Source organism: Anastrepha obliqua, chromosome 3, assembly GCF_027943255.1.
Source record: "Anastrepha obliqua isolate idAnaObli1 chromosome 3, idAnaObli1_1.0, whole genome shotgun sequence".
In the NCBI taxonomy this organism is placed as follows: Eukaryota; Metazoa; Arthropoda; class Insecta; order Diptera; family Tephritidae; genus Anastrepha; species Anastrepha obliqua.
The window spans coordinates 40,376,894-40,388,465 of record NC_072894.1 but is presented as its reverse complement, the minus strand read 5'-3'; the positions used below and the strand labels follow the sequence as shown (position 1 = coordinate 40,388,465).

General features: G+C 37.4%; 1 protein-coding gene across 1 annotated transcript; it reads right to left on the bottom strand.

The window, feature by feature from the left end:
• Nucleotides 1-390: 390 nt before the first annotated feature.
• Nucleotides 391-4,972, bottom strand: LOC129241925 (uncharacterized). Its single transcript, XM_054878473.1, has 3 exons — nucleotides 4,817-4,972; nucleotides 595-956; nucleotides 391-526 (listed from the first exon to the last, which is right to left on the bottom strand). Exons 1-3 carry the CDS (start codon nucleotides 4,970-4,972, stop codon nucleotides 391-393), a joined length of 654 nt encoding a protein of 217 aa, XP_054734448.1.
• Between the last annotated feature and the right edge of the window lie 6,600 nt (nucleotides 4,973-11,572).

Genomic DNA, 11,572 nt, shown 5'->3' with positions numbered 1-11,572 from the left:
TGGAAACAAAGGGATGCCTGGAGGTAAAAACCGTACGAAAGCAAAACAAAAACAAACAACACCATAAGCACGCCTGAGGATAAAGCCGTGATAACGGCATATCATCCTCTGGTTTGTGTCTGTGTGTCTGTTGTTGGGTGTTTATACTCAAATGGGGGGGGTTGTTAATGTTTCTGCGGAAATGAAAATATTTTGAATAAACGCACGAACACTTCCGCCTGATTAGCTGATTGACAACATATTTTTTACTTCTGTATTTTTAACTTACAAATATATTTGCTATTAATCCTTTGTTTCATGCATACAAATGCATACATACATACTCTTTTACAAAAAAAAAAATATTTATTTAAATCCAATACTCTACCCGCATTTTGCATATTTCCTATATCAGAGATAATCTAAATAACTATCGAGCAGATTGACACCCGCCGGACATTTGGAATAAAGTTTTAAACAATCCGCATCGCCAGCACCGGCCTCCCGCGCCACACGATAGCTTTTATCTAAATCTTCCATGCCTGGCCTGCAAATACAAAATGTGCCCATTAGTAAGTTGTGTAAAATAATCATACAGCACATAAGAAAACTTACGTCAACACCACGTCCAACAGTTCCGAGAACACGCCCACATGTTGGCCCACTTGTGCATTTTGGCATATGGAACGCAACAAACACTGGTGGCCGTTTACACCACGCCGATTCATTAACGTTTCCAGCACAGTGTACACAAACAATCGTGAATCATCTGACTCATAAATATAATTATCGAATCCAAGTGGATTGTCATGTAGACGCCTTGTTTGGCGCGCATACGTATCCTCCCATTTGTCCCAGGGATAAAGTGGAGAGCTGGGAATTGAGTAATGCCCGCCCTGTAAACTGTGCGAGCAGACAAGTGAACGCCACGATATCGGGTCGGCTAAATCGACTTGTTCCGAGGGACCAACGGATAACTGCAATGAGCAACAGAGTTTATATTAGTAATAATGAATTTTTTAATATTTCTGCTTCAATATGGCTATTTCTGTTTTCAATAGGCAATGGATAAATTTTGTAATACTCTATCACATTTGCTTATGGTAGATGAAAGGAAGACTGAATCGCATAAATGTAAAAATGTATGTACCCATAAAGAAATAATGAATTTATTCGTCCCAGTTCAACGGTTTAACCGCACCTGCATACAAAAATATGCTGAAAGTTTCGGAATATCAGTAAGGGCGAGCAAGTTAGGTTAGATGGCTGTCTTACGACTTTCCCAGGCTAAATAGAAACCCCTTCAGCTACCACCGGAACTATCCCATACTTATTCTATTTGTTCCATTTTAGACCATCCTGTGGACTTTATAAATCTAGTCAATCTAGCTAATTTTGTATATGCAACATCCGCGTTACTGTCCAGAAAAGCAATTCCGAGCAAATTCAACCTTCTTCTACACTGAGCCATGCACCGGCATAGAAGGCTGCAACAACAAATCAAGCGAAAAGATATGTCTTGTTATGTGGACTTTATTTTAAAAACAAAGTAAAAAGTGTGCATTGAATTCAAGAAATATTAAAAAACAATAATACCTGAAAAATTATAGCACTGAAAATTAACAAAGATTTTTTGTGGCAGTCAGCTTAGAATAGCCAACTCACTAAGACCTGTAGGTCCGTTGTGGTACGACTGTGTAACACGGAACCCTATGGTTTATTCAATATGGAACCATTTAGATGGTGTTATGATGCATAGAATAGCTTTTATCCAAAGACCGGATAGTGTTCTTTAAAAGAGTCGAAATGGCTTTTTCCTAACAACCTTGCTCCACTCCTAGCTGAGGCTGGACAATTACAGAAGAAGTGTTCTACTGTTTCTTCCTCGTCTTTACAACTTCTGCAGCATTCAGGAGAAAATACATCTAGCATCTAGCCTAGAAGAGTGCGTACTCGCCAATGATCGATGACACAAACCCGAAGGTAAACATCTCGAAGATGTTCTCTCTTGAGAGCTTAAGCAACTTTCCTGACCTTTCTTACCTATTTGCAGTCAAATAGCATGGCGAATATTATTCTTTATCCTTAATTTGCAAGTTGCCATAGGATTTCCAATATTGCCTCTGTTTTCAAGCAGTGGAAGATTAGTACCCTTTCTGACTAGCTCATCGGCCTTGCAATTTTCTTCAATACCTCTATGTGCCGGAACCCATATAAGACCTTGAAGACGCTGCTAATATAATTTATGGCTCCCAGGTATTTCCTTGATTTTAGTATAACTAGCTACATTGATTTGATGGTATTGGAGAAAATATTTATCGTAGTTTTTATTACAATTATATTTTGCCTGGTAGACGCTTGAAAAAACTCCATAGCCTACTATATTTTTTCGCTGGGATCTTTCCAAAAATTTCATTTTCACACTTCTCCATGGACTTTGAGTTTGTCTTGCCTTCTTGACGAGGTGTTAGTCTTGAAGAGCCTCTTGAAAGTGGGCTTAGGAAAAGAAAAGTCGTTTTCTTGATTATAACTGTTCATAGTATGTAGTACGTTCATAACGTAAACGGAACATAACGTAACGTAACGGCTAAAGAGCAACAAAGCCGCATTCGCCGACGGACTGCCGGCTGAGCTATTCAAACATGGCGGCGAGGAGCTGGTAAGGTGCATGGATCAGCTTCTATGCAAAATATGGTCAGATGAAAGCATGCCTGCCGATTGGAATTTAAGTGTGCTCTGCCCAATCCATAAGAAGGGCGATCCTGCAATCTGTACCAATTACCGCGAGATTAGTCTTCTAAATGTCGCTTATAAGGCTTTAGCGAACGTATTGTGATTGATAGGTTGAAGTCCATCATCAACCAATTGATTGGACCTCATAGGTGTGGCTTCAGACCTGGAAAATCTACCATCGATCAAATATGTATTTACAAATCGCCAAATCTTGGAAAAGACCCAAGAAAGGAGAATCGACACACACCATCTTTTCGTCGATTTCAAAGCTGCATTCGACAGAACCAAAAATAGTTATCTGTATACCATGTTGTCTGAATTTGGTATCTCCACAAAACTAATACGGTTTTGCAAGATGACGTTGCTCAACACCAGCAGCGTCGTCAGAATTGGGAAGGACCTCTCCGAGCCGTTTGATACTAAACTGGATAAAGAGGCAAAGCGAATGGGTCTGGTGGTGAACGAGGACAAAACGAAGTACCTCCTGTCTTCAAACAAACAGTCGGCGCACTCGCGTATCGGCATCCACGTCACTGTTGACAGTTATGATTTCGAAGTTGCAAAGGACTTCGTATACTTAGGAACCAGCATTAACACCGATAACAATGACAGCCTTGAAATCAAACGTAGAATCTTTCTTGCCAAGAAGTGCTACTTTGGACTAAGTAGGCAACTGAGCAGTAAATTCCTCTCTCGACAAACAAAACTAACACTCTACAAGGCTCTCATTATGCCCGTCCTAACGTATGGCGCAGAAGCTTGGACGATGACAACGTCCGGTGAAGCGACGCTTGGAGGGTTCGAGAGAAAGATTCTGCGAAAGATTTTTGGACCTTTGCACGTTGGCAACGGCGAATATCGCAGGCGATGGAACGATGAACTGTATGAGCTTTCCAAACACATAGACATAGCGCAGCGAATAAAGATCCAGCGGCTACGTTGTCTGGGTCATGTCGTCCGAATGGATACAAACGCTCCGGCTTTGAAAGTATTGGTGTGTCCAATTGGCGCCGGTTAGCACGAGAAAGAAACGACTGGCGCGCTTTGTTAAACTCGGCCAAAATCGCGTAAGCGGTTATCGCGCCGATTAAGAAGAAGAAGATTTACAGGATGAAAATATTCCAACCAATACCATCCTACAGCCAATGAATTCACCTGATTTGACTCTTTGTAACATTTTTCTGTTCAGCCGATAAGAAGTAATGGGAAAACCGAAAACGCTCTGATAGCTATACCAAAATTTGTTTTTTTTTCTTGTTCACTCCTCTAGGGAGCATAGGGCCTCGACAAGACTTGTCTTCCGTTGCTTTCGTTAATCTATTTAATTTCTGACAGGGTAGGTGATTAGCCTGCCGCTCCCAAACCTAAGTGGTGGAAATGCCCACCTGCTATTGCTTAAGAACAACGCCTTCTTACAGCTTAGAGCGCCATCTGTGTTTCACATTTCTCTGCCAGAAGGATCGCACAGATGGTTGAGGACTTCGCTAAATTTGGCATGTCTGCGCTATTGCCGCGATTGCCCGCTTCCTCTTACTGACGCCACTGATGCATTGTGTAACTTTTTGTTTTTGCTTGTTTTAGCAGCCACAATGTAAATAATGCGCTGACTATTGTGTGGGAGTAAGGTTGGAGATTAGTTTTTGGGTTTAATGAGATTTTTATTTTTTTTAGAAACAGGAAAAGTAAGTAAATTTGGAAAAGTGCAAGGACCGTGCTTTACGTGGGATTCGAGGACATAGCCTCTGGGATGGCAGGCTAGTGCATTTATGCTAGACTACCGAGGCAGCTACCGTAAATAGAGTTCCAAAAATGTTTCGAGAGCTGGATCTGGATCAAGCGCAGGCATAAGTGCGTTGCAGTTGATGGAGAATACTTTGAAGGCGACAATATCACTTTCGAGAAATAAATTTGTATTTTGAATTTTCTGAATGTATTCCAAGCACTTTTTAGTCAAAGTGGTACACACCTTTTCGGGTTTTACTGTACTACAAGTATATTTGCATATATCGCAACGCACTTTAGGCATTTTTTTCTGATTATTATTTTCCATTTTGCGATTAATATTTTCAGCTTTTTGTAAAATACACAAATACACACCAATCACCTTAAGTTGTCCACTGCCATTGAATATCAAACTCCTTTTCTTACGCAAGTGCATAAAATCGGTTAAATTTGCGCCAGCAGTAATACCATAAAAGTTGGCACATATAACATCTAAACGTAGTAATAAACATGCCAAAATAACTAGCATCAACTTCATTAAGCTCACAAATTAAGAAACAAATCAAATATAAAACGAAACAAATTGTAAGTATCCACCAATCGCACTTGAAGTTCTTAATGTTGACTGCCGCAGCAAAAAGCAATGAACCGGCGAACAGTCACCGAATGCATTTATAGCCTCAACAAATTATTATTCCTACCCACACGAGCGATAGAAAAGTCACCTTCACATAAGATAACTGTCATAAATACTTGTAATTGAGCCATTATTGACTTAACACATTAGCAGCCCAAAAATATTATTCTTTGCCGTTGGAATATTTCCATATAATATTGCTCTAGCCAATGAGATGGACTGTGTGCATGCTCACATATGTACCAACATATGTACATATATATAGGGTTTTTCAGTAAGAGCGCTTCAACTTTTGAACTTTTTTGAATAAAACACAAACGGTTTGACTTTTTTAACTAATTTTTTTTTTATTATCGAGTTTGAACATATACATACATTTAAGTATGAAATTCGATTTCTTTTGCATGACCACCGCGTGCACGTTTTACGAAGCCCAATCGTTGAACCCAATTTTCGACCACTCTTTTGCATAAATCGGCCGAAATTCCAGCAATTTCGCGTTCAATATTGGCTATGAGCTCACAAATCGTCGCCGGCTTGTTACTGTAGACCAAAGACTTCACATAACCCCAAAACGGGACGGCTTGTTAAATGGACCGTAAAATGGACGTAATGCTCTTAAAGTAGCAGCAACAGAACGATTATTTTCATAAAAAATTTGCACGATTTGCAATCGTTGCTCATGATGAAATGTATACTAATGAAGTTTACAAATGACAAGCGAAAAATACAAAATATTGCGTCGTTCGCCCTCCCTTTCGGAAAAAAGTTGAAGCGCACCTATTGAATAACCCTATATAAACAGTTTGGAGATTTAACCTATTCGTGTGGTAGTTTTAAAGTAGTTACGGAGAAATGTATTTTCTTGTCAGAGTAAAATGGCATGTTATTAATGGCTAAGACGAAATGATGTATTTGAACGATAATGTAAGCGCCTCAAATCAAAAAAATATTGCAAGTACAGTCTGTCTAATGGAAGCGTGAACTGCAAAATATAAACTTAAATTTTCATCATTAACGTGCGTCTGAAGAAATCGAAGACATTTATAGATAAATAGATGCAAGATATACCGAAGTTAAAAACCTTAACGATTTCCCCGGTCGACGCCCAAAAACACATACCTCTCCAAAGCAAGATCAGAAAATAGATTTATTTGAGACAAATCCGAACTTATAGTTGCGTAATATTGAAGCATCTTTGTGGAAATCTGGTGTTAATGTATCCAAAGACACGATTCGATGAGAAGTTCTGAAGCATATTGAAAAAACTGAAACTGCTCTCATTATAGCACATTGAAAAAAGGCATGCTTGGGCTAAGACAAATTCAGAACGAAATTGGGCAAACGTAATATGCATGGGTGAATCTTCCTTTCGGCGAATAGTTGTATATGTGAATACTGATGTATTGCTGATAATCAACAACTTTAACGGACTCTTAGGGGGTATTCTAGTCTAGAGGCCCGAACTTCGTGCATTTTTTGAAGGTAAATAAAAACAAAGCTATTGATATTTTTACTATCCATTTTTTTATCATTTATTTATTTATATATTAAGAGCACACAAAATGAATTAAAAAAAAAAAAATTTCATGGAATTATGCGTCCTTGAATTGGACGGGGAAAAAAAGGCAGTGTCCTCGTCGTCACGATTTCTACCCTTGTGGTTATCTGAAAAAAAAGATGACAAATTCTTAATTAATATGAATGTCATTATCGTATGCCGCAGAAAAAAGGGGAAAATTTTTTTTTTTTCATAAAATGGCGGCTACTCAAAAATTGAGGTCGATTTTTCCCTAATTTTTAAGCTTTCTCGAATTGTTTACAGATATTGAAAAATTAAAATCTCCAGTTTTTCGTGTTTCAAGCGATAGGGACATATTTAAAGAATATTCATGATAAGCTTCAAGCAAATCGGTTGATTAGAACTTGAGATATCGTGCCGACCGTATCGAAAGAAGTAGTTTCGAGAAAAACACGTTTAAAGTTTTACGTTACTTGCCTATTGTTGCAGCCGTCCGCTCAAACCCGTCTAACTGTCGCATCACTAAAATAATTGTAACTTCGAAAATAATTTGAGTTTTGAAAAATCTTTTTAGGGAAATATTTTTGAATACTTAAACTATCGATTCTGCAAAAAAATTTCGATTTTTTCAAATTTCTAGACTAGAATACCCCCTTAAGCATCTAATTAAAGTTCATTTGTTTCTCCAATTAAAGTTCGTTTATTTCTGTCTACCGTCATACTTGAATGCAGTTTGGATGGGTAAAATTTACCGAAAAGCATGATTGCCATCAGCTGCGAAGATTTTTGAAAGAACTAACCAACGTTGGATTTTACAAAAAGACAACGATCCCAAGCAGAAGCAGAAGCCAAAGGTGTGCAGAGTGGAAACAGTAAAATGGGATTGAAATGTTGGATTGACCTTCACTGTCGCCTGATGCCAAACTTATAGAAAAGATTTTGGCAATAGTCAAGAAAAAACTCAAAGAAAAAAATATGGACTGTCAAACAGTTATCAATAGTGCAAGGTTGCTCGCAACATGGGGATTATATAAATGTTTGTATATTATTTAGAAATAAAAGTTGCCAACATCCAACCACCTGAGGCCAAAACCGAAAACAGTGAGGGAGCATCTAAAGTCCTCGTACACAATTATCTGAAATTGGCATTTATTACTTCATTTTGGGCTGATGTTAACCTTCTTCAAATTGAGGGACACAGTAGCTTGCCGCCAATAGTTTTCTATGAAAAACTCATTTTCATGCCCGAAAAAGACTCGGAGATTTAACACTGCCTGCCAATGTGCAAGGAACTACTCTAAATATTAATACCAAACCTGATGCGGCTAAATAAATGATTGGTTGCAGAATATTTTCTCCATGGTTATGTGATTGATTTGCTCGTCGTTTTTTAATGGGTTTGCCCTTTTAGCTGCAAGAACAGATTTTCTAGGGATTTGACTATACGAAAAAAGGCCGAGCTCTTTGATAATAAAAAGCTTACAATATTTGTGTATTTTTGAACTATGGTCTATTATTATAAGATCAGCCATGCGAAACAATTTTTCGGATTCCTTGAAGGTTTTAAATCACCTGCAGGAGACAGCGCAATAATTATTTTTTTAGTTTCAACACAAATTTCTATATGAATCGATTACCCTAGCATGTTTTCCATACAAAAGTGCGTTCCTATACACAGTTCAATTGCTTTTGTTCGAAATGGAGTGGTACCAATTAATGGTTGAATTTGACATTTTATTAAAATAATATTGCATTTTATATTTTCATATATCCTTCATCTCAGTTCAAATTATTTATTCTACATTATTCTAGTCTTTCAAACATTTAAAAGATTAAATGGCTCTGCTCGGTATGGTATGTACTCGTGTGGTGCAGGTGCCCATCCATTTGTGGAAAAACATTAAGGCGCACAACACGTATAAGAAAAGGATATAAATAATTAGTATATTAAAACACGTTTTATGAGACTAAAGACAATATCTTTGAAAGAGAGAAGCAACAGCATTATAACTATATAGTATTAATTGAGCTCCAAAAGTTTATGCAAAAAATTGTAGTTGCACCAAAAATATGTCAAGCAAGAAAGGGTTAAACCGAAATAGTGAATTTGCATTTTTCTGACACGTTAAAGGCTAAGCATTAATTATGCAAATAATCGTGTTTGGTAAAAGTAGTACATTCTCGTGCTTTCAACATTAAATTGCATCACGGAGCCGAATAATAAATCAGAAACGTTTTGTCTCCAAAATCTAATAAGTAAGAACGACCCTGTCTGGGCTCTCAAAAAAGAATATGTAAATCAAATTTTTTGAAAACTTTCTAATGAATATTCTTGACTTTGAACTGACCTTGAATTTGATCCCGCAAAGTCAAACGGACAGCGAAAAATGTGTACATCATTTTTTTTTAATTTTCCGGCTAATATTCAAAATTCGTTCTTGAAAAAAATATATATTTTTTAAGTTTTTACGTAGTCAGGGGATGATTTCACCTCTTAAGAGGGTTCGAAATTTGCGTACTAATTGTGATGTATTACCGTTGATTAGAACTAGAATAAAAAATGCCGAATTTAAATACATATATATTTGTTTTAAGTTTTTTTGAATTTCTCATAAAAATATAGGGTGATCAATCATGAGGTGCTTTTTTCAATAGTTAAAAAAAAACAAAAATGTAAATTATGTTCAAAACCTTTATTTATCATTTGAAAGGACATTCTTTGACATTTACTTTTTGAATATGACTTCATTCAAATGTTGGCCGCAACTACGCTTAAGGTAGTCCATTCTGAAGGTCCAATTTTCAATCACTCGTTCGAGCATTTCGACTGGTATGTCGTAATGATGGCTTCCAGAGCTTCAATCGTAGCTGGTTTATCAGCATAGACCTTGGACTTCACGAATCCCCAAAGAAAAAAGTCCAAAGGTGTGATATCACAAGATCTTGGTGGCCAACTCACAGGTCCTAAACGTGAAATCAGCTGCTCTCCGAAATGACTTCACGAGCTGTATGGCAACAGAACGCTGATTTTCATAATACAGTTGAACAATTTGTAGACGTTGTTGCGGTGTGAGTCTTTCCATGATGAAATGCCAAACGCTGTTCAACAAATCCACGATGACAGTTTGCCACAACTCGCGCGCGATCTATAAAAAAAACGCAAATGAAAAAAACTCCTCTTAATTGATCACCCGATACAAGGGAATTAAGTGGTTAATCCTATGAAGTCTGCTATTTTTGATCAGAAATATGTTGCTTTATGGGCATACCAAGTATATATATATACATCACTACATATTATAAAACAAGGTCGCTTTTTCTGTCCCTATGTCCCCTTGAATGCTTAAATCTTTAAAACTACGCAACGGATTTTGATGTGATTTGTTTTTAAAGATAAATTGATTGAAGAGGAAGGTTTATATCAATATAATGTGAAGATATATATAAAGGGGGCGTGACAATCGGTCAAAATGTGGCAAAAAACATAATTTTTTTGTTTTCACGGCCATAAATCATAAACGAATTAACCAATTAAAATGAAACTTTCTTGAAGTTTAACTTTGAAATATTTACTTTCGTTCTGTTGCGTCATCCGGCATTGCCGCTACTCTTTTGGAAGGAGGCCGAACCGCATTCCGAACCGCAACCATTCTACAATCAAGCTCCCGCTGAAAATCGCCACCGATGATGATAACAGCGTCTGTAGTGTTTCTAAACAGAGCAGTACAGGAAAATTGATGCGTGACTGCTCATTAATAGCCTGGGACGAAGCAACCATGTCAAACAAGACGTCTGTGGAAGCACTGGATAGGACAATGAGCGATTTGCGCAACAAAAATTCACCTATGGGTTGATGTACAATTCTGTTCTCAGGAGATTTCCGTCAAATCCTACCAGTTGTGACTCGAGGAACACGTGCTGACGAAATAAAAGCTTCGCTAAAAAGATCCCACCTTTGGTCGCATGTCAATAAATTAGAGTTTAAAACTAATATGAGGGTTTCGCCATCTTCACGTGAGAACAGGCTATTTCCAGAGATGCTGCTAAAAGTTGGCAATGGAGAATTAACACAAAGTGAGGGAAGGATTAACCAGAAAACCTTTGTGTTTTGATAGACAACATCCAAGAGTTAGTCAACAATGTCTATCCTGACATTGATAACATAAGTTATAAGACAATATCTCGGTTTAAAGAAAGAGCTATTCTGTCACCAACTAACGAACAAGTAGATAAAGTAAATAACTTGATTATTTCAAAGATTGATGCGCCGACGAAAATATACTACTCGGTCGATACTGTTCTCGATTTGGAAGAAGCTGTTCAATTTCCTACAGAATTTCTAAATTCTTTGAACCCGTCTGGACTCCCTCCTCACAAAATGGAGCTGAAAATAGGTTGTCCTGTTATTTTATTAAGAAATCTAAATCCACCTAAACTTTGCAATGGCACGCGTTTGCTGGTAAAATCACTGAAAACTTTCATAATAGAGTGCACAATACTCACAGGATGTGGTACCGGAGAAGATGTATTGATTCACCGAATCCTTCTGATACCATCGGATCTACCATGACCATTAATAAATCTCAGGGTCAAACCTTCAACGTTGCAGACTTAGATTTAAGCGTTGACTGTTTTTCACATGACCAACTGTATGTCGCTCTTTCAAGAGTAACCTCTAGAGAAAACATGTTTGTATTGTCTAATGGCATAGAAGGCTATGAACGTTGTATATAAAGACATTCTGTAATATAGTAATTGTTGTAAAAATAAAATAAATACATATGTAAAAATGCAAAAAGTAAATATGTAAAAGTGTAGGGCATGAGTTTAGATATTCCAAAGATAGCAGGACATCTTCATACTATAAAGAAAGGGGAACTGTTTTACTCCAAATTTAACGCGTGCGGGCCACGGGCAGTAATGAAGAAGCCAAAACTACTGGATCGATTTTAATCATTTTTTCAGGGAGTGACATAGGG